This window comes from Rissa tridactyla, chromosome 7 (genome assembly GCF_028500815.1).
Source record: "Rissa tridactyla isolate bRisTri1 chromosome 7, bRisTri1.patW.cur.20221130, whole genome shotgun sequence".
Lineage (NCBI taxonomy): Eukaryota > Metazoa > Chordata > Aves > Charadriiformes > Laridae > Rissa > Rissa tridactyla.
The window spans coordinates 7,901,243-7,925,288 of NC_071472.1; the positions used below are offsets into that span (position 1 = coordinate 7,901,243).

General features: G+C 39.6%; 1 protein-coding gene across 7 annotated transcripts; it reads right to left on the bottom strand.

Annotated features, from left to right (window-relative positions):
- Positions 1 to 244: 244 nt before the first annotated feature.
- CCNT2 (cyclin T2) lies at positions 245 to 24,021 on the bottom strand. Of its 7 annotated transcripts, XM_054208689.1 has the most exons (10): positions 23,787 to 24,005; positions 23,157 to 23,238; positions 15,112 to 15,240; positions 14,117 to 14,177; positions 12,939 to 13,001; positions 6,472 to 6,517; positions 4,970 to 5,133; positions 3,059 to 3,129; positions 1,676 to 2,828; positions 245 to 1,577 (listed from the first exon to the last, which is right to left on the bottom strand). In XM_054208689.1, the coding sequence occupies exons 1-10, from the start codon at positions 23,990 to 23,992 to the stop codon at positions 1,513 to 1,515; spliced, it is 2,040 nt and encodes a 679-aa protein (XP_054064664.1). In that variant the 5' UTR covers positions 23,993 to 24,005; the 3' UTR covers positions 245 to 1,512. The 7 variants fall into 7 exon arrangements, with proteins under 7 accessions (XP_054064664.1, XP_054064663.1, XP_054064665.1 ...); XM_054208688.1 differs by having other exon boundaries at positions 245 to 2,828; positions 23,787 to 24,021; XM_054208690.1 differs by having other exon boundaries at positions 245 to 2,828; positions 23,157 to 23,231; positions 23,787 to 23,866.
- Positions 24,022 to 24,046: the final 25 nt, after the last annotated feature.

Below are 24,046 nucleotides of genomic sequence, written 5' to 3' on the forward strand. Positions count from 1 at the left end.
GCTGCTATCTGGGCAACTGAGCTGCCGGATTGGCTTTGGGAACACGAGAATGTTCACACCTGGCATTTCTTCTGGAGATCAAACCACCCCGGGCAGAGCGCACGAGCCACCGCGCTCACGCTGGCAGGCAGTGGTTTAACTGGGAGACTGACTGTTATTATTTGTTTTTTAACCCCCACAGAGCTGGAAAAACAGAACAAGTATCTTCCAATTGGGTAACTAATGACAAGTACAATGCACAGAATCAATGGTAACTATTTTATTGTTGGAATATAAAGTTGGGTATCAATAGTTTTATTCTTATTGACTGTGAAGACTGCATTCACCTGTAAAAGAAATATGGCGTCACACACAAGTACACTTTTTGGATTTCAGAACATGGGCGTTATTCTGAAATGGTAATGGAAACAGTGACCCCTGTTTACTATTAAAATAAATTATGACTTTTTTTTAAAAAAAGATGATTTTTCCACAATGACAGTTATGAATTGCAGTTAAGTCACATTACTCTACATAACCATTATTAACAGCTCCGTGTCTATTTTACTGCATCAAGCCAATAAACATTTAAATGCACTTCACATCAAAAGATTATGTAAACTTTTATTTTAATTCCTTTTTCCTTCAGAAAAACTAGGGACATTTCCGAGGTCTGGCCGTAAGGAGGGAGCAGAGGCCTACCCGATTTCCTGCCTCTGGTAATACTGTCCGGTGATGACCCTACGTGGTACTGGATACCTTCTCTAGTCAAGTGTCCCTTTTAAGCGGCTTCCAATAAGGCCTACAGCTTAAAGATAAACAAGACAAAGTGCCATCTTTGTTTGGGTAACTGATGGACTCTGACAAGATAAAATAAAGTTATGGGTATTTCATTATACTTACAAGCAGCTCCAATCCTGAGTATTTATGGTATATCTAAACATACAAAAATGTATGTACATTTTTCTCCACTTTCTTGTAAACAGTTGTCAGTATACTGTTTTTTTAATCCCTTTATCTTCGAAACATGCAAATCATACATACAGTATAAATACACAAGAAAACAATGACACTCATTCAAAAACTACGCAACAAAAAGTTGTGGCTGCAGTATTCAAAATTATAAATAATCAATGCTCGAGGCATCCTATACATCTAAAAGCGGACGTTCATTCTACTGTTCTTAGCTGCAGTTGTAGAAATACTGAGATTTTTGCACCTTCCATGCTATTACAGTATTTATAACACTATCGTATGTGGAGATAAAGACTTGTTTACTATACCTCTTCTTTTCAGAGTGAAGGAGAAAGCAGCACTTACATATACTGAAACCACGGCAGCAACAGCTGGTGTTGCTACTGCTATTTTAGGAAGTTTTCCGTTCTAACAATTCTTAAATTAAAAAAAGTAAAGAAAAACAACCTAGGAATTGACTACATGTTCATTCCTTGGGCACTTAACAGCGAATCCAGCATGTCGAATGTATCTTTGTAGTCCATATGCTGGCTGTTTGTACTGTACTGGTGATTGGCATCAGGACCGTTCTCCACTGGTTTCTTGTCCAGTTTCACGAGGGTGCTGAGATGTCCGTAGCCCACCTGGTATGTGACAGGGGGAGGAGGGGGTAAGGGAAGGTTAAAAACAGAGTTGTGAGAGGATACATACTGCTTAACAGAGGAAGAACTAGATGAACTACCTGAACTTTTGGAACTTTTGCTCATTTTGGAGTGGTGGTTGTGAGAAGCATCGTTGCTGTGCAACTTCTTTCTTGACGAGCCGGAACTAGAGGAATTGCCATCGCTACTCAGGCCAACGGGACTCCTCAGAACAGTTGGGGTTACTCCATCAGCGCTATGCTTACTGCCGCCACTACTGCTCCCACTGCTGTGCGAGTGGGAGTGCTTGTGCCCAATGCTGTGGTGGCGATTTAAAGAGTGTTCTTTGTGTTTTTCCTTATGCTCTTTGCTAACGTGGGGACTCGAATGTTTACTTTTCCCGCTCCCCTCGTCCGACGAGCTGTGCCTTTCCGAGGAAGAAACTTTAATTTTCATTTTCAGCTCCTCCTTGCTGGCACCCTTTTCTGTGGGTGGGATCGGTATACGGAGTTTGAGCGAGCCACCCTTTTCTTTCTTATCAGACAAGTGTTTTTCAGGCTTCTCTGCGTTTGCAATGGGGATTTTCATTTTGATGGGAGACGTAACAGAAGAACTGCTGGCTGGCTGTGGCTGCAGGTGTTTTTTATGCTGCTGTTCGCCCGGGGTTGCTACGTAGTGTTCTCTCACATCCAGTTCGAGGGTTTCTAGTTTGCGCTTCTCTCTGTATTTATCCAGAGACATTTTTTGAGGAATTATTACAGGAGCGGCGACTTGTCCGTGGTGTTTGTTTCCTGACTTATGAGAATATTCTTGTTTGACAGTAGAATGCTCAGCAAGTTTGTCAGGTCTGTGATGTACTCCAGAGTGCAACTGTACAGACGTCCCTGCCTGGAAGTTCATGTTGTACTGACCAGCAGGTAACGCCTCCTGTTTTTGGGAGTAAATTTGTTCTGTCCTTGTTTGTTCTTGATGCTGAGGCCATTCCTGGTGTGATGCCAAACTGTATGAGGTACTTGGCATTCCTGTAGCTAGTATTGCCAAATTTTCAGGTGCATGACTGTCTGGAACAGAAATACTTCCTGAGGTCAGAGGTACCGGTGCAGGAAACGATGTTGATGGTTTTTGGAAACTTGCGTTTGCAGGTACACCAGTAACTGTATCCACCAAAATGGAATTCTGGACCAAAGATGAACCAAGAAGCGAGTTCTCGGATACCTGTCCATCCCCTTTAGGTTTCTTAGCAGCCTGATTAGCCTAAGCAAAAAGGAAAGAAGTGAGAAAACACACAGCTTAGAACACTTGTGCAGTACGTTCCGGTTTAGCTGAAAGGTGAGGATAAGAGCTGACTCAAGGTTTCACCCCCTCCCAACCCGGCTGCAGGAATAAAGAACAAATAAGATATAACTAAACTTTTTCCCTTGGTTCGTAATTCTCCTAGAAGTTCACCTCTTTTTGCTAGACACTGTTATAGGAAAATTTCTTACCCGCCAATTTCTAATTCTCTTGAGCCTGCTAGGCGTTTTCTCCAGTATCTGCAGAAACTCATGAGTTAGCTCTGGGTAGAAAAAAAACCAAAGCCATTTCTTACATCTGATTCTGTAATAAGCAGGTTAAAGTTTAAGCATTTTTCTAGACTAACAGTATACAGCTTTCGCAGTAGTTACTACAGGCTGCACGTGATTCAAATTTAAATTTAATAAAGAATTTTTTTTAGACAAGCGTTGAACAAAAAAAGCTACAGTATTTCACTAACAGACTTCTGACCACTACGTGCATTCTGAAAAACAGGTTTGAATTTAAGATTTTATTTTTACTCTTGGAGAATCTGGATTTGTTACACCAAAAATTTCTAGAAAGATCTGTACAAACAATAGCTCCTAAAATAACGTCCATGCCACTGAGCCTGGCCATTCCCTGTACGAAGGTTAAGTTTCCTTTAAAGTATAAATTTCTAAGTCACTGTTTCAGTCATTCCACCGAACTTTAGGAACAACCAACAGCAGCTCTGAACAAAATATGAGCCATCAGACCTTTGAGGCACCCTGTTTTAAACAGCAGTTTGTCATTAATTTGTGTTCAAGGGCAAGCAGCTGGCTGTGTTAAAAACCCAAAGATCCTTCCATTTATTATGTCCACAGGGAAACACAGATCTCTATGCTGGTCACCTGCAAATAAAAATACTTTCCACTGAAATTTAATTTTACTCACAAGCTAAAAATAATTAGGTACAGTCAGAATTTGAATGCAAAAGTAGATCTCCTGCAGGTCGGGAAGAACTGGCTTCTCCAGAACTCCACGAGCAAGTTATAAACTAACACTGCTCCCCAGCACAAACCTGCCTCAGCGCTTTGGTCTGCCCCAGTCTGTTACACACCCCACCTCCGGAAATACTTGAGGAATTAAGCAGCGTTCACCGTCAGCTCACAGCACACATCTCGTGGGATTTTAAAAATCAAAATGATGTCATGACCAAGCACACAAAACCAATGGCCAGATGAGAAGGAAGGCAGGCTGGTATTTGAAACCACAGATACAACTTAAAGAAGCCTATTAGACAGAGACATTTCAACTTGCTCACTCTGGTTCTGTGCTTTGCATGACATCTACTCAAGTTTCCCCTTTCAAAAAAATAATATTATTGCCATTAAGAAATAAAAGCTCAGCAGAGGAGAAGAGCAGGCCATGGGGAGCTATGCTGGGCCTTACCAAACCTGGAGGCCTCCACCACTACTCTGAAACAAGTGCTTCACTCTAGAACTAACAGCAAAGTCCAATACATAGATCTGAAAGCCCCAGAAGCCACCACCTCCACTACAGCAGCATACGTAGACCTCAAATTCAGACTCCACTCTAATAAGTACTACTAAAAAGATAGTAAACTTCCAGGTATACGGTCTTCTAGGTATATGCCGCCTTCTGGAAAGAAGCCATTTAACAAAATATTTTACAGGGGTTTGTGGTCTCATAAGCTATACCAAATTGTTAACATAGAACTACTTTCATAAATATGGCAATTTTATGTATAGCCTGAAAAACAGTTGTCTCAGGGACAGTGAAGCCATACACGTGGCCCACTGATGTACGTAAAACGATCAGGACTACATGGTTTTCCATTGGTGTATCTCCATCTCCTTCCTGGTTCTGGAAAGCACTTAAAAGCAAGATTCTAACCTGCACCTACAAAAGGTATGTGGATGCCCCAGCCCACAGGATGAAATGAAAAGGCTCTCAAAAGTCAAGTTCTCTCCTCTCCTCTACTTTTCACCCAAGGATCTGGTATGTGAAGTCAGCGAGGCTTACTTTAGCCATAAAGCTATGCTCTTACTATACTATGCTCCCATTTTTACATTAATAAACCCTTGAATTTTGAGATGTGAAAAGGCAGTATTACTTACCATCTAGTAATTCTAGAGTAACCGAAGGATCTACATATTCCCACCAGTGTTTTCCATCAGTTGATACTGGAATCTCCCAGTTGGACCACTTGCAGGCCAAGTGAATGCACACACATGCTATGACTGTGGGCTTGTACTGAAGACAGAACGTAGTAAGGTGAAGACTGTTGCACAAATTTCGTAATGAGGAACCAAAGGAAATCAAACATGTAAAACAGAAAACCCAAACAAATCAACCATTAACACACAGAATAAGATAACTTGTCAAGCAACAGCAGTTAAACAATAGTTCATGGAACATTTTTCTGATTTAAGTTTGTAAGCTATCTTACTGCCTTCAGAAAACAAAGGGCAGGGCATTTATCCAGTAGAAAAGCTGAATTTGCTATTGCTATGAAAAGTGTGATGAACAGTAAATAAATTTACCAGTCTGTCTACTGTACTTAAGTGCTTAAAAGAAAGTAGTATAATATGGTCAATTAAAATTTTACAGTGAAGAGCATACAGCTGACTACGCAGTCTCTAGATGAGACGATTAGAGGAAGGTACGCAATGGGTCCAGGGAGGCCGAGTGAATGACTCGTGGGCTTAGCTTTCACTAGGCCGGCATTTGTGGTATTTGTGAACTCGCCTTCAGCTTCCAGCTGGCAGCAGCACAAAGATCATGATTCGGTTTCACTGCTTTATCACGGCTTTTCTTAACAGCTGTTTCAAATACAGTACCCTGCCCATCAAGGAGCCACCAAGAAATATTTATTTGGAAGACTTCCAATAGCCAGCAGATAATTGCTTAAAAACTATCTACACACAATGTAATCCTATTAAATAAAGCTCAAAGTTGTTTTGCAAGAAGTAAATTGAAGTCATCGAGAAATCAAGACTTAAGTCTGCTCTCAAATTCCATCTTTCTACAGCAGGCTATGTATACACAATCCCCATTTGGAATCCTATAACTTTTAATTTATGTAAGTACTTTAATCTTTATATATAGTTTTAAAACTTAAGACCTGTTTCTAAAAGGAAGAACACTGGACTACTACTAGTCTACCTGAAAAGAAAAATCAGCTAGTTGAAAAGATCTTAGGCTCGCTACAATTTTATAAGTTAAAATTGGATCAATATATTTAAAGTTAAGAGAAAACTGCCATTAACTACAAGTGTAAACTAAAAATAGTTTTGTACTTACCAAGATGCTCGAATTTCTAGGTTAAGTTTAGCTCTTTGTAATCTTTAGCTGCTATTCAGGCTACCAATTTTAGACTTATGCACTCACAATCGAGAAAATGTCATCAGAAAGCACCACTACACTTCTCATTGTGCATTTAACCCCTTTGTGCCGTCAGGCCCTTGTACAATACACCGCACTGCAAACAGGAAGGTACCACCACTGTAGATGGCCCAGTCTCCTGTTGCAACAAGGGTAAGACACATGGAGGGGGCCCTGCAGTAAAGGAAGCTATAGTGTGCTACAACAGTGCAACAAAGAGGTTCAGGGTAACAACCTGTTGGTAGCCATGAAATAGGATGTCTGTGCCAAATCCTTGCTTGCTGTAAGAAAAGAAAAACAGAGAGATTAGGTATCTGCACTCACTGGTCAGCGCCATTCCAAAATGAAAACGGTTTTACCTTCCAAAAGCACCACTTGGTATTTCCACAGAACTGATCTGAATCTAGCTAACTAGCCTTTAAAAGAATCTTTTCCACGATACAGAAGAGCCCGTTACATTCAGTAACTGGAGATGGACCAGTCATTCCGTTCCCTGACCCTCCCGCTGTACAATCCATGGGACAATTTCCCTTTGCTTATTTACCCCAAACACCTCAGGCATGAGCGCGCTCTTCCAGGAATACCTGCTTCCCCACCCGCATCCCCGGATGGTCCCTAGCATAACCCTGGCCTGCAGCAAGGCAGGCAGTAAACGCCAGTTCGTAGCACAGCGCAAGTTCTGCTCTCAGAGAGGAGTGTGGCAGGACATGCGGAGAACACCCTCCCACCCCCAGCACCTCCCCGAAACCAGCCACAGCTCTCTCCCAATGCCCTGCAACACAGCACGCTCCCAAGATAGATGGTAAAAAAAAATTAAACAAGTTTTCTCCTCCCTCTAACCAAGAGGGACTCATAACATTTTGTTCCGCATTTGTTTAACCTATGGCAAAGCTTCGATAGGAAATAAACAACTTCGTTTTCGTTACAGTCAGGAAAAAAACCCCCACACAAGACTGCAACGTGCCAGAAACAAAAAGCTGACGATTAAGGCCGTTACAGCCACCCAGCGCTGACCCCTTCCAGTGAAACCCCAACACTCCTCACTCGAGTAAGAGAACTTACTGTAACATGCATATAATGGAATAGCTGGGCACAATGCTTTTAACTGAAGATTGAATGCAGCCTTCATTGAATTCTTACTTTGACACTATCACTTGAAATCAGTGCTACCTGCAGAAAGTGTATTGTTTAATTTTATGTCAAAGGGAATATTGTTAAACTTTTATTTTAATAATAAGCTTTCCATAAAGTTTGAGAAAGATTGCAATGGCTTTTAAGATTTAATTTTTAAACAGCATATTAGAGATGTGATTTAACTTGACTTCTAATAATTGCCAAGGAGCACAAATCAGATTTGTCTCTATGCCACACAGTCGGGCAGTGCCATGATCTGAGAAGAATGTGAAAGTAGCGCGGTAACAGGATCCCTTCCTACACACAGATTCTACTAATCCACTATAACCACAGCGTGAACTGACAATGTGACAGTGTTATACTATAATATTTAGTTTGCAAACTGTAATGGTAACTGCATGACAAATAATGATGGAGTTCAACCTTTTCCTCTCCCTCCCATCAAAAAAGTGTAAGGCAATATTACCAAAAAAGTGAAACGAGACCATAATAACCAAACAAATGAAAACACAGAATGGTTGAATAAGACTGAAATAGATGTCTTGCTCTTCATTTTTCATCAAAGTAATGTTTAAAGGATCTTCAATGATTTCTACATTCTGTAAAGTTACAAAATGTTTGAATTAAGGGACCGGATCAAGAAGCGTCTCTACTCTCACTGAAACGTCCCTTTTGAACAGGGAAGAAAAGCAGATGCCAGAAAACTTCTACTTAACATCAGCTTGAAAGTTAAGTAAATCAAAACACATACCTGGAAGAAAAGAATCACACCTTGAAACGCACATTTTAGCCTCAATCAAAAATTAATGTGCTAAATACCTTACCTATACTACAAGCAGGATGTTACTGCTCCAACTTATTTAAAGCTGAATAATCATCATTGCCAAAATCAGCAAGAAATTTCAGCTCACAACTCAAGCCTATGGTCACACAAGGCAAAATTGAAAACATCTGTCCCAAACTCTTCTCATACATTCAGGACAGCTTTGGTTTAGTAGAATCCATCGCTACAATTAAAGCTAATGAATTTTGGTTCCTGTATTTTGGTGTGTTGTTTCCTTTGTAGTAGGGGAAAGTGCACCTCCAAATTAAAATAATCTTGAAGGAGAGGTTAAAACATGCCAGCAGAACTGCTCTGTTATAACTCGCAAGTCGCAGGATTGATGACTGATGCCAGCCATTACGTTTTATATTTTATAATTTGGGAGTGATTTAAAACACCCACCCTGTCTCACTGCTGCAGAAGCAACCATAAGGCAGGGGATTACTAAAGTAGTAATCAAGATTTTGAAATGGGACTTGCTGTCCGATACACCTTCCAAAAGGCTACTGTCTCCAAGAATTTCCCAAGTGGAAACCAAAATACTTTTTACTGGGCACAGCCACACAGTTCAGCTGGTGCAATTCCAAGATATCTGAGTCTTTTCTTCAACACTACGTTATCTTGGATCTTCAGATAATCATGAAAACGTGATTGCCAAGTCACCCTTAGGAGAGTGGTATCTGGCTGTGCCTGGGACCCTGACAACACACGTAAGCATTCCCCGGAAAGAGAAGACTGCAGATAAGCCAGTCAACACGAGAAGACAGGAAGCGTGCTGAAGTCCTCCTGGGCAAAAGGAAGAAAGCCACAGGCTCTGACTGGAGGTATGGTGGTGGATGCCTGTTGGATCTGGAAAGGGCTGGAGGAGGCCATGGCATAGGCATTCCAGTCTGAGCAGTCCTGGTGGCTTTACTTTCAAGAAAGTATTTAAACCTTGGGAACAGGCCTGTAGAAGCCTGTTCAGAATGCGAAGGCCACCTGTAGCAATGCTGGAGTGCAGCTGGTGTTTAAGATCTTTCCACACCACTTAGTATACTAAGATTTAAATTTTTCTCATCAGAATACCCTCTGAAAAAGCAGGTTCATTCCGATTAATCTCCTCTTCTGCCTCCTTGCCTTTATCAGCCCAATTTAACCAATGGCAGCCACGCACACAGATACTATGGTATGTTTGAAGAATTTGACAGTGCAATTTCCACAAAAGATTAGTAAGGATCATGGGTGTTCAAGATACCTGATAACCTGTAGAACAGCCAGAACAATGCCAGAAATCCTTGGGATCCGATCTTCAGTTCCAAAAAAAGGTTGTGTAACCAATACAGAAAAAGGAATGACTGAAGACTTCCCAAGATGGAGATGAGGCTACAGACTCCTCCACTTCAAGTTCTACCAGAAGCAGGCTGGGAACACACTGATTTTGCACCAGACCCTAAGAGGACCATGTCATGATTCTAGGGCAGTTTCACTGATGATCATTCATCTGGCATTCAAGCCAGTAAGGTAGTTCGATACCAGGAGAAGTTTTTGGTGTTGTTTTTTTTTTTTTTCTTTTTCCTTTTCTTCTCTCTTCAGTACTGGAACATCCTTGGAATGGGCACTGGAGCATCCTTGGCATGGGCACTGGAGCTTGCTGACAGGCCTTCACAGATCCACTGCCTCCAGATTCCTTAGAGGACATGTGGAATCCTAAGGAATGATGGTCCTGTCTCCTCTTCTCAGTCTCTTGACACTGAGGAAGAATGGTGCAGAAAAAAGACTGAGCCCACACCATTTCCCTTGTCTACTATACTGACCAAATTGTAAAGATGGAACAGTTTCATGAACCCATGAATCTTTAAAAACCAGAAGAAATAATTAGATTCCTTATGCCTGAACATCATGAACCATTATGTATCCATCCAGTCACCCCTTATCTACAGTGATCTCTGTTGTCTAATACTACCTTCAGAAAGGCTTTTGATTAGAGATGAAGAATTAAACTTTTTCTTGAGTTCTATGTTGAAGCAATTATATTTATTTGCACCAATTCCCACTTACTAGTTCACCTTCAGCTTCCAGCAACTGATTCTGGTATGCCACTATGAGACTAGACAGTCTTCTGACAAAGGATGTGGCTGAATCTTTTGAGCATCATCAACAGAACGTGCTTTGTTTGTTTTTGGTTTGGTTTTTTTATTATTTATTTTGTTTTTAAAAGGGGGTAGCTTACAGATTAATACAGGCAACAGTGACAGCATAAAGCACATTACCCTAGATGCAAGACAATAAAAAGTGATCTGGAGAATCAGCCATCCTCTTAGCCATTAAGCTTAGCCATCACAAGGGCATCTTCTCACCCCACAGCAATTCAGTGCACACACGCCAAGCCAAAACCTTAAGTACGCTTGTGTACCTCAGCTAACTTTGTTGCCTCTCTTTTGATACTTAACAGTCAGCCACATTATGTTCCTCCTTTTCTTCTCTCCCCAGACATACAGATGGAGGTCTTAATCGTAACTGTCTTGAATAAGTTAATCACCTTTAATAAAAAAAAAAAAGGCATCTCTGCCTTCTGAAATAGTGCTTTTTGTCCAAGACAACATGTTGCCAGAACTGGATGAAGCAACCTTGCATTTCTTTAACTTCTCAATCCCTTTAGCACTAAAAGCTTAACAGTGACAATTCTTAGATACATTTTGAAAGCTTCAGGACTTGGTATCTAGGCATTGCACCTATTCCCATTAAAACACCACACTGTCCAATAAATAAGTGTTAAGAAACAGAGAACTAAAATCATACCACTGCACCTTTGAAGACCTATCACTGTGCCTACAAGCCCATCTCTTTATTCACTCAATATATAAGACTAATGTTCCACAGCAATTATTCTCTACTTGCTTGACTTGCATGCCTGACTACAGATTTCATGCTCAATGTTTTTAATTTATGGATTAATTTATTGTCTTTTTTTTTTTTAATATGAGGTACTTGAGTCTTGTGTCACGAGTCACACCCCCCCGTCCCCTTAGAGGGGCATATGCTGACAAGAATGCCATTTGCATACACACATACTAACGAGCACACCTACTCCAGTGAGCAGGCTTCCAAGCAACACGTGTGTTACATTCACTTTGCACCAGCGCTTGAGGAACATGGATTTTCAGCCCTCATTAGAGTCTTCAGATTTCAAGTCTTGGTATAATTTTAGAATTCTACGTATTTTGTTAAACTGTGCTGATATTAAATACTAGCTTTAAAATGTCAAATTTAAAAGTTAGCATGGACCTTCGATGTATGCATTTTGTCAGTACACAAAAGTAGCACACAAAACAGAAAGGAAAAAGCTCAACTGTCTTAGAGCAGTCTCTACCCTTGACTAAAGGAAATAAAGTTTGTGTAGAAGCATGCCTTTCCTCTTGTAGGCCCGAGTAAAATACACTTGCTAGTGTGGAAATCCTGTGCCTGCCACCGCTCCCCACAGCCCCAAACACCAAGCAGAAGTGCAGGGACTCACACAAAACAGTGAAGTATGTGCTCGCATTTGCACTGACCCACAGCTAAGAAAATCCAAAGCAAAACCCTACAGAGCTGCTGATGCAGACTATTGAGACTTTAGGTGCAACTAGACTTCGGCACCGAGTCACAATCAAATCTGGACAGAAAGCAAAGAATCATTACCTTACAGCAAGAATGGCAATAAAGCTACTTTACACACAGCACCACTCATACTCTGAATCAATCTCTGAAGACAACCAGTAAGCCACTTTAAAATGAGAAAGGAGAGATACTTTTCCTTCAAAGAACAACTTTAATTCTAGAGTTACTACAAAACAGATCTAGTTAAGATGATTAAGTTGCACCTAACTTTCCTATATTTATAGAGGGGAAAAAAAAAATTGAAGCACTTAACTTTGCATTTTTCAGTGCAACAACAGCTAATGACTGAAGAGTAAAAATCATGGTCTACTCGTTACCATACACTTTTTAATTAAGGAACATAAAGTGAAAAGTTTATTTTAGGTGCTTTTACAACTGATTCTTCATTTTTTTTATCCCCCATCTCATGAGAGGATTTTTTTTCTTTTTTTAAACTCCAAAGGAAACCATTTTAAGAATTAAAGGAGTGCCAAAATTCAACAACAACAAAAAAAAAAGAACAAAACAGGTATTTAAGTAGAGTCACATTTATGAGCTGCATTCAAGTTAGAGGAAATGATTGTTAAACAAAAGGTTTGGGGATTTGTGCTACTATCCAAAACAAGTAAGTACACCCTGCTCAGAAAAAAGAATTAAGTCACTTAAGGTATTTGCATGTGATCACAGACCTGTTATGCACTGTCTTTATTAGGGTTCATTAAAAAAGATTTAAAAAAGCGTTCATAAAAAGATTTGCTAGGCAGGAAACTAGCCAATATGCAGACTAAACTTTACTTGGTAAAACTACTTCAGGGTGAAAACAATCAATCCAGAACAATTCTAAGTAGTTGATTATTCAGTTTTCAACTACTAACTGCTTCTGTCATTTAAGAAAACATGGAACAGATGTTATTAAAATCAAAGCTAATAAGCAAGTAAAAAAATTATTAAGGGCAGAACTGGACTCTTTATCAGACTCTAAAGATCAAGATCAAGCTTTTTGTAATTAGCTTTAAACAAACTCTTTGGATAACACAGTTGGTGAAGATCATATTAGACAAACAACATCACCTCCAAATTTTACTAGAAAGGTAAAAAAGGACTTACAGAAGGGGTTAAAAGTCACTGACCTCTCACTAACTGCGTACATTTCACAACATCTGTGTGCGGATGTTCAATGGTAATCTCAAAACCTGAAGAGTTAAGAATACATTTTAGAGCTATACATTTCCATCTGTTAAATAAAAAAAACAAACCCCTTTCCTTTCCCCACAGACCTAAAATGCTTGCTAAACCTTTGCACTGAAGATTAAGTAACACTATTTAACTGCCTCTTATTCTGCACTTTTTCATACATTGGAATGGTGGATGGTATAGCCATTTCAAGATCAATTAGTAAAACATTCCTCAGTAATTGCAAGTCCTAAAAATACATATACTTGGGAATTCACAGTATTTTTAAAATTGAACATATCTGAACAGTTTCTAATACATAAATAAGTCCATAAAAGCTATATTACAGACACACTGAAATATACCCGTGTGCACACATACTTTATTCATTGATTTCTGGGACTTAAACATGTTGCATCTATGAAATTACAAATTAAGTTAATTTGTAGATCAGTGCCTTAAGAAACCTGTCTTTGTTTATGACGCTGTTTTAAGAATTAGGTCACTACTGTTAGCTTTTTTTTAAAAAAAAACAATCTACTGAAAGTGGTATTTAAGAGTATCTGAGTAAGTCTGTGTTCTCAGGCTTGCTAGCTGTAATTGTCCCTATTTATTGTAGTCCAAAGAGTTTCTTGATAAGAGCATTCCATTTCAAATTTTGGAATTGCCCAAACCATTAAATGGTTACACTCCAACTTGTGACATTCAGAGGTAGTAACCCTGCTCAATTACATCACATTCTTCTATTGAAAGGCAAAATGGGGAAAAACACTTGGTATAAAGCTCTTCCCAATTGCTTCAGAACACATACACAGCTAATCTAGTATAACATGCTACCTTATATGAAGAAAAATCAACTTACTCACTACTTTGGAGTAAAATCTGTTGTGAAAGGTACACATTTCTACCCCATCAAATTGTCACAAACATCTATTTCACAAGTATAGATAATGCCTTTTTTTCCTCCAAAGTGAACACAACACAACTGCTAATATGAAACTAAAATCACAGGTCAGTTGTACACAAAACCAGTAAAATTCTAGTGTACCAATAGCACATAAAAAATGCAATTACTTGGGTCCCATTACTTCTTCATGGTAAGCTGGCTGCACAGGAGATACAGAGAAAGACATACCTAAAGTTTGAAGCATTATTGTTTCAAGTATAACCAGCTCTTGGGCTTGCTGAAGGTATGCCTGAAACAAATAAGCAAACAAGTCAAGATGTAGCTAGCTATTGTCTCAAAATTTTAATCATACACTTCCTATTTGAACACTGGTATTAGAAACAAGTTTCTACCTGAGAAACCCACTGGCATTTTGGGGAGAAGGGGGGGATGCTGTAAGAATTACGAAGGCTTGCCAGTGCAAATCAACTCAAATATCCCTAGGCAGGTTATCCGTTTTACAAGGACTTTAAAATACAGCTGGGAATACTCAGTTGGCCTCTGTTAAGCTAGCTTAAGCTTGTGGGCTCACACACACATATATATACACACCCCTCCATGTGTCAATCCAAGAACTGGGAGCACAGCAAAGGTGCTCAAATAGTTTTATACATCAGCTGACATCCAGCTGGGTATAACTAGCTCAGCCCGACCTTCAGGCTGAACAACTCTGGTGCATTTCCACCATACTTCCTCCTACATTTGGTTTCAGGAAGACTCATCTCAGGAAAGAAAATGTGAACTACGAAGTAAGTGGAAGCTGTACAAACTTTGGCAAATGAAAGGAAGACCAATGTACACCAGAGATAGCAGCTGACAACTGTATCACATCCCTTAAAACAGAATATAGATAATAGTGCACAGTGAGCTGCTGGTTGAGAAAGACACACACAGTGTGCAAACGGTGTAACTTATGAAACCTCTTACTTAACGTCCAGTCTTCTACTATACATGTAGAAGTCTTAAAAATAATGCAAGTTCAAGACAGTGCAATCTCTTCAAGTTTCATAACACAAACATTCAAGCCTTTAGTAAGTTATATTAAGTAATACAAAAGACTTAAATGGTGTAAAAACAAGGTTTTTTTTCTACTTTGCAGACAGCAATAATCCAGTCAAGACAATGTAACAGATCATTAGATGAAGTGTCATCCGAATATCTTTAAAACCATGACTTCCACCTACATCACTCTTTGTATCCAGTTGTGGCTCTTGAGGATGAAGACAGGCATGTGCTACTTTAATAACATGTTCAAGTTTCCGTGGCTGTTCTTCCACTTTTGCAGCCAAAAACAATGCCGTAGGAGATATTATCTGAAGAAGAAAAACACATGTATTTTTTTAACTTTTTACAAGTAGGACTTGAATTTTTATGGAGAGTCTAAAGTGGTAATTAGAAAAGGTTTAAGAAGTTGGATTTGTTTGGGAGTTTGGGGGGGTTTTTTGCTTTTGTTTTTAAACAGTCCTGAAACCATGCAAAGCAACAAAAATAACCAGTCATGTTTTCTTTTATAAGTGACATAATCCTCTCAGCAGCACAGGGAAGGAGTAGCATAAATACTAAATTACATTTGTGAGTAAGACATCTGAGGTCAGACTAATTCTAGTTCAACATAAAAAGAATAGATTTAGTCCAGAAGATTTAGTCACACTAGAACAGGCTGTTTCAAGTTAAATATACTTTGTGAGAAAGTTCATCCAATTTCTTGCCCAGTAGTAAGCCATTACACCATCTTTCCAGTAAAAGTCAAAACAGCTCTGCTAGCATTTGATTCTCCTAAGAAGCAAGAAACTTTGCTGAGAACTTTAAGGAAAGCAGCTTGTTATATAAATATAGGTTGTATAAGTAAAAACTTTACTATATACCAGCAGTGAACAAAGCACAAGGATTCACAACACAGTAGTTAAATGTTAGTAGAGACTACAAATTACATCTAAGGATAAAAACGTTAATAAAACTCTTAGGTGTCATAAGCTGGCAGGAAAGCACGTTCACAGTTCAGCATCACCTATGAGTTAGCTACAAAGTAGAGTTTTGATGCCTAGTTGTCAGCTAGAATGACTGATGTATCTATATACAGAACATGGATAACCGTAACAGACTTAGAAGAACCAGGGTCCTCTTTGTGTGCAAAAGTTGCCCATGCTGAACAGAAACTAAAATGACAGTAGAAATCTTCATGTAGACATGAGCAGATTAAGTTGGTTAAATTAAGCCAGTATTAAGCATTTATTCAGGTACCGAAATAGCTGTTTGTCGAGTATTTAATTAATGCATGGTGCAAGCAGTGCGGGTATTGGATTTCTCATTCAACGGCCAAGTAGAACGACTGAACGAACTGAATAGCAGCCGTGCTTCCCCCCTAAAGTGAGGACTGCTTTTCTTTTTTTGGTCAGCAAGCAGCACTTTGTTATGTCCAAATGAAACACTTGCTATAATGATTCGCAACACACGAAAACCTGCAACAAAACTAATTAGAATTGAATATTTAAGTGATTGCCTATTATATTTCAGGAGCTTTCGAATGTATTGAGGGAGTACTTTTTGCTTCCCTAGATGACTTTGGAACGTCCACTCAGATCTTAAAGTAAAACTTGTAAGTTGGCAGACTTGAGGAAAGCTGACACCCTGGGAAGGTGATACCCTTTCATGAACAGAAATGTGCCACAAAGAAATCTAGTATTCTAAAAAAAACAAAAAAAGAAGAAAAAAACCCCAAACCACCCAAAACAAGTCACAGGGAGCAAATTCTTCCACAATGGAGACAAGAGAACTACTTTCTTTTTAGGAACCTTGTAACTTAAGCCTTACAAATGACTGAAATAAAAACCTGAAGTCAGGTGTTGCATGGTCAGGTAACCCGACCATGTTAACACTGCCACTTAAGACTTCTGATGATTTTTGAGAAGTTCCTACTCACATTGCTTGAAGTAACGATTCGAAATTCTGGAAGAAATTCCCTTTGCTAGGGACACGCTACTTGAAATATATCTCACTTAAAGTGGGAGATAAACTTTTAAACACTAAAGGTGAAGGAAAGACTTTCTGGAGTTCAGAAAGCTAGAGTATCAACAGCTTTGAAGCAACAGAAGACGTAAAGTAGCACGCCCAAGTATAACCCAACATATGCATGCCATATAAAGATATTTTATTGTGCAGACAAACTGTGCTCCAGCCCAGTAATGCATGAACCCAGGCAAACATCTCTTGTCTACAGTTGTTTCATCCATATAAGCCCTGTGGTAGCCCTGTGGTAACCTCTCCCCAGGGTACTTCACTGATTTAGGGCAGGCAGAAGTGAGGAAGGTGTGTCTGAGGCTAGTACCTTCTACACCAGAGCCAGCCCAAGAGGAAGGGTTACATTCTCAGACATAATCCCAAACTTTTGGGAAAAGCCAGATTAGCAGACAGGGCTGGGAAAGCAGAGAAACATGAACAACAGAGAAGAAACAAAATGGGGAATGTTGAAAGGATCAACCAAGTTATAAAGAAAAAAATTTGACAACAAGACATTGGACAGAAACGAGGAGGTATTAATGAGGACACCAAGGAGACTAGAACTGCTTCATTTTATTTTTTTTTTTAACTCAGGAAAAAGGATATAGCGAGGTAGATCATGTTGGACTGAGAACTAAGACTTAATGTAGTGAAGTCACTACGGAAGGAAAGTTAAGTCATGACATGTATGGAATCGGAAACAGAATGGAAGATGGGAAGAAGCTTTAGTTGAAAGTAAGTAGAAGATCCTTTCCATCTCCCCAGGACCACACAATTTCTCCCTTTTTTTGAAAAATTTAAAACAAACCAGATATTCAGTCAGTAACCTGTAGCAGTGCCTGACTGCTGGGCTGAAGAAGAACAAAAGCAACTGCACTGTGAGCAATGAAGTGTTGCTCCCTGCTCTTCCCTGCCTCTCTCTAGCCTTACCATCCCCACCAAGCACCACACGCTCATCCCCAAGAACCTGCATTCAAGCCTTGCAGTTTTTCCTAGCTCTGTGTACAAGTTTAGTTGAAAGATACCCTAACACAAGGTTTCTTTCCACACTGTTTGTGGGTAGTTTCACATACATGAAATTTTCACAATTTACCTTTCTGAAAAATCAACTTCCAACAATGACCATGGCTGAAAAAATTTACATTTCACAGAGACATTCTTCAAACCAAGTCACCAACAACTGCACAATTAAATTATCAGAAAATTCCCACTCACTATTATTCTATGTTTGACTGCACTGAAGTTTTACTTCATTCCAAAAAAGTACCTCCTTCATCAGGCTGACTTCAGGATATTTTCTAATTTACTGAAACAGATCAGTTCTGGCCAAGAAATCTCCACACAATTCCTGATCTCCAAGACCTTACATAAAACACAGTTCTGGAGGCTGACTGAAGTCAAACTGATTAACTGCCATTTAACTCTGGTTCATTAGAAATCTATGTGCACCCCAATTATCTATTTCCTTAAAAAAGAAGCGTTGGCTTCTGGCCAAAGAATCTCATATCTTTGTCGTGGTTCTCATTCCCAGTTTAGAGTAGGTCAGTATTTTTGTCTCCCTTGGTACTTATTCAGGAAAATAGACATCCTAATAAAATTTCAGACTTGGCATGCATACAGTCTTCAGTGAAGACAACACACCCTGCTGAGCATATAATTGGCAAAGTTACTCAAATGCTTTCATTCATTCCCAATTCTCAAAAATGACAGAAAAAGCAAAGTAGAAAGAGCAAAATTAAAGACACAGAACTGACAAAGCTGTAAGCTTCCTATATGTAAACGTATTCATTTATTATAAAACAAATGAAATGATTTAAAGATGTTATCTATCATGCACTCAAATTCTTTAAGACTTTGAGAAATATCTTCAGAAGAACACACATGATTTATGAAATTAAACCCCATTTTTGTACTAGCTGAGAATCTCAGAAACCAAGTCCCACTGAAACAGAAAAATCAAAACACAACAGCCTTATTATGACAGTCGAAAAGCATTATACAGCAAGTTTTATTGGTAAATGTGGTACAAACCCTTTTTCACTTAAAAAGTACAAGACATTGTAAAACCACTGTTGCTACAACAAAGGCATTTGGAATAATTTCAGGCTACATCTGCAGCATGCACAGAAGTTTTCCTGAGAAGTCCCTCTCCCTTTTAATGCCAATATTAGTATGTTTTTTGACTTGATACAAATTAGCTTAAGATGTTAAGTGGTCCCAGTCTGTGATAAAGGTTTTTCAAATGTGAACACAAAGAGTTGCAAGTTGTTTTTTTTTTTTTTTTTTTAATTATAACCAGGATCTCACATTGCATAAAACCAGCAAATATGTTAAACTGCAAGATTAAAACCAGAACTGAAGTGCCCAAAACAGCCTTGATAAAGCTTGTTGCATACTACGAAAGTTTTAAGAACTTTGCGTAAGTGCAAAGTCAACTGTTTAATACTGCAATTTGGGCAGGGCACAACAGACACCAAGGGAATATAGAGGATGGGAAACAAAAAAAATACCCTCTGCACAACTCACCTACCTTGCACTTCAGGGAAAAAATTCCCCCTGCACCCTCCCTTAGGCACTTATACTAAGTTCCACTGCATGTCACACACAAAAAACCCCTGACATCATCAAGTATATTTTCAACTGGTTGTTTGGTATTCCACATGGCATTTCTAAGGGTTATATTTGAAAATACAGCAACCACTTGGATGCCTTACCTCTCGTTTACAGCATACCAAGGATTTTCCCCCCTTCTCTGTTCTTCAAATCACAGTGTACTGCAGAATAAGCCTCTTAGAGAGGTATTTGCTGTATAATATCAAACACACCAAGTACTACAGAAACAGTATTTCCAGAAGAATTTTAATTTTCAAGATATTTTAAAGTAAACAGTCAGGCTAGTACTTCCTACAAAAAGCCAGCAAGATTCCTCTCCACCCGGATATTAGCACTGACTAACTTTATACACAGCAAACTAAAGTTACTATGCCCTGGTCAACAGTAATTTAGAAAGAATAATTTGTACTACTGCTGAGGAGGTTCATAGTAGTTCCTGAAACATCATTTGCATGATTAGGGAAAATTAGTAGTCAGGGCATCCAGTTCTGCTTACCAGGATTGGTAAAGCAAGTTTCCTCCCTATTACTGGAGCACACCAACCTTGCAAGGTCTTATCCTGCTTTCATTGCAACCTCAAAACTTCAATATGTTCTTCTTTGCACCTAGATGTATGTACTTTGCAAATAAACTATAGCAATTCTGAAGTGACTTGCTAGCCCACAGTAACTTCATAAAACCAGGGACAGTTGGTCATTAGAGCAGTAAGTGTAACACATTCAAAATGAACAAAGACTACATTAACTGCTGCATGCCACACCTGTAGCTCTACAGATTGAAGATACTGTTGGGAATTCTGTTCCTTATTCACAGTTGACTCAAAATCTTGAAAGCCTGTAAAATTGTTTAGCAGAAACTTCTACTGAAGAAAAAAAGAATTAAGAGAACAGCTATTCAGTAAGTGACCTTCCACTAGAAGACCTGTTTATTAACAATTAAGTGCATGTGACGTATATGTAAGACATACATAGGTATTTGTATAACTCAGGAGTTAAACACTTGCATATTTATCAACATGTGTATTACATGACTAAAAACATTAACCTGCCAATAAAACAAGAAAACAAAGGCTATGTTTTTTCACCTGGAGATCATAAGGCATTCTGACTAATGGGCATCTAATTTTCTAGCCCCAGCCTTCAGATTCCTTCTTGCCATGGATAAACATCACTACACACACACACCCCAAAAAATCATTAGACATATTCTCCACACACTGGAGAAAATTTTAGCTAGGTCTTAGCTCCAAGGCTGCCAGTACCTTACTATTTAATTTCTAAGGGCTAGTTTCTTCCTGCAGTGGATGAATAGCTACATTTTTTAGCTTGCCAAGTACTCTGGAGATTTGATATTAAGTATTTATTACAGTCCTCAGTTTTTGCTTTCTCTACAGAGAACCTGCCAGATGGTTTGGGAGTATTTTAAAAGTGACTCACATTCACTTTGAGACCAACCCCTTTACCCTATAGAAAAATAAGAAAATCCATTTGTCCATCAGTACACACTCAAAGCTGCTGTTTCACCTTACACTCATTAAGAACTACAGAAAGTAATTCAGCAGGAATCAGTATTACTGACTGCTCACTTGCAGCGCACTTGCCTTTAACTTTTATTTGAATACTATTATCTGAGAATTAATTTAACAACACACTTTCCCTCTTTCCCCCTCCTGTCATAGTTGCACGTTTCCAGGGCATTATGCCCTTACATAGCTTACTTGTGAGTTTTAAGATTCATAAGTATGATTTAAGGTTTAGTTTTGATAACAAGGGCACTGTATATCCAAATACTACTGTGCCTCCAGTTCAAAGTGATCAGCATTTTCCAGCGTCCGGTAAAAACCCGAACACACCAGCTAAAGCTTCTTGCTACCTAAATCTATCCTAGATTACCAGATGACAGTACAAACAGTAATCTAGCTGGCGATGTAGGTAACACAAGCCCCAGCTACAGCAGCTCTACACAGAGTGACCTCTCCATTCCAAGCAGCTCTGCCAAGTTTATCAAGTCCACAAACCATCCACAGTCACAGAAAACGCTGGATGCCTCACCAGCTCCTCTTCCACTGGCTACAGGTTACTGCTACACAGGCAGCTATGCGGAGGGGAGAAAGATAGAGCGACTGTTTTACTGCCTTCACTTGATGTATTACAGAAACACTTTCACAGAGCACATTCCACCACAAAGCCTGCTTGATTCTCATGTGTGCTATTCTTGCTCTAAAACTAGAAAACTGTTTTAGGGAAGTACATTTGAATTAATATGTATATCCATTCAATACGCAGCTCTTTATCACTACACATACAAAACCTACATTATATATTTCTTCCAGTTAAAGTGTTTCAGGCTTATGCACACTTAGATGAGGTTGTACTTAAAACACTTAGCTTTCATTATACAAAGACCTGTAACACCACAGTTATGGTAACAAGCTTGCTGGAATTTAGAATTTACCTCAGATTTTGCACAAAAACAATTAAATAAACTTCTGAAACGTACCAACAAACTAATATGTAATTCCTGCTGAATAAACATCAAATAAGATGTCCATTTGCTCAGCCAACGATAAACAAATTCATGCCAGGGAAAAGAGTTGGCTAATGCTGTAACCCACGTGTACCTGCCCAAATTTCATACAGTGCAAGGTCTGCAAGATTCTACCCCTTGGCAGACCAAAGTCTGCTCTGGTCTAGACTACAACATCTGTCACACGCTCAATCTGGTTTTTATCATGAAAAGCCAAGATCTGAGAAAAAACACCCTCGCCAACTACTGATACTACCACCACCATTATTAACTGTTTTGCAAAGTTGGTATAAAATATTGATGCAAAATACTTTTATTTTTTAAAATGAACAAATACCTAGAATATCACTGTCTTTCTAACTATCGCATCCAATACTAGACATAAAAAAGGATTAAAATTTTCAGGTTGGGATTTCCAGTTCCATACCTATTAGAAAAATCCCTCAATTACAGAAAATATTTTACAGAAGAATTCATTTCTTTATAACATAGCCTCTATTCAGATTCAGCACAGCTGAATAGTTCATTAATTGAAACAAAAGAGCCAGCACTTTCTCATCAGATTTAAGCATTTTCCTTGTCTAACATGACTTACCATCAAGCCACTTAAGACTGAACTAGTTAAATGAATTTACACTGGTTTTTAAATGCAGATACATAATCCATATGGATACACACATCACCATACTATAATTGTCAGACACGCACCACGCTAGCACCACCACTGACTTCATTAAGAAAAACGTGTGCTCCTACACATCAGCCGTTCAAACTACAGCACATAAGCACCAGCCAGATTTAAAACATCTAAATGCATCTGAAACATCTAAATGCATTCTTCACATATCTGAAATGTGTTTGCTGATGGTGCCTATTTTTTTTATTTCGATGGCAGAAGATAAAATCTAATTGCCCCTAGTTAAAATAATTCAAAGTTGAAAAGAAGTATCATTATGGCTCCTAAACCACTGGCAAGAAGCTAAAATTCCTATAAACAGACCAAAATTTACGATGCAGCAAAGGAACAGAACACTTTTCAGTTAGACTGCCAAAATTACGGGCATATTATTACTGCGTATAAAACCATACTTACATTTCGATTAAATTTTGTGAAGGAATGATGCATATAAAACCTGTGCATGTAAACAATTGCTGTGTTTATGGTAAGCTGAGATCTGGAAGATTAAATTAAGGAAAGGCTGCATATTCAGGAAACAGCTTACAAGAACCAAAAGCGACGTACTGGCTTCAGAAGGGGATTTGAGGTTTTAGTCCTACTTTGATTAAAAAAAATAAATAAAAATCAAGTAATGGGTAATGAGGAGATGCACGTTTCAAGGGAAAAACGGGTCTGTAAGCAACTGGGATCACTTTAAAAGTGTCTAAACCCGCAGCTATGGATACAAAGGCGGCCAGAGGTGGAGTCGCCTCAGGTCTCCGACCCAGCCGTAGGTCGGAGACCTGAGGCGACTCTACCTCCATCCCGAGCCTCGCTCACACGCCGACAAAGGCGGCGAAGCGGGGGCTTGGCCAGGCTCCTCCTCCCATTTTGTGCCTCAAGGCCACAGCTCCATCCCCCGAGAGGGAGCAGGAAGAGTCCCGGGGAGGCTCCTCACAACGTGGAGAGGTGGGGGGGGGGGGGAAAAAGGTGCTCCCGCCGCCCCCGCCGCCTCACCTCCCTCAGCCCCGTCCCCGGCCACCCCACAAGGCCCCGCTGGGATACACGTTGAGGCGCTGGCCCATATCTTGAATGAGGTTGGCGGCCTGCTGCCGGTACGAGAGCTCCTTGTCGGCCTCCACGCCGCAGCGACGGGATGGGGTGTTCTCCAGCTGGTCACGGCTGAAGAACCAGCGCGACGCCGTCGAGGAGCCGCCGCCGCCGCCCCGCACCGAGGAGCCCGCGCCTGAGCCCGCTGCCGCCGCCGCCATGACACTTCCTCCCCCTCCCTCCGCCACCGCCCCCCCGCCCTCCATCCCAACTCT

Coding starts and splice junctions, on each gene's coding strand:
- CCNT2 (XM_054208688.1), bottom strand. CDS start 23,992: ATGGCGGCGGCGGCAGCGGGCTCAGGCGCGGGCTCCTCGGTGCGGGGC. Junction 15,241..23,156: donor TCACAAAATTTAATCGAAAT/GTAAGTATGGTT, acceptor TTTCTTCTTCAG/ATAATATCTCCTACGGCATT. Junction 13,002..14,116: donor AATAATGCTTCAAACTTTAG/GTATGTCTTTCT, acceptor TTAACTCTTCAG/GTTTTGAGATTACCATTGAA.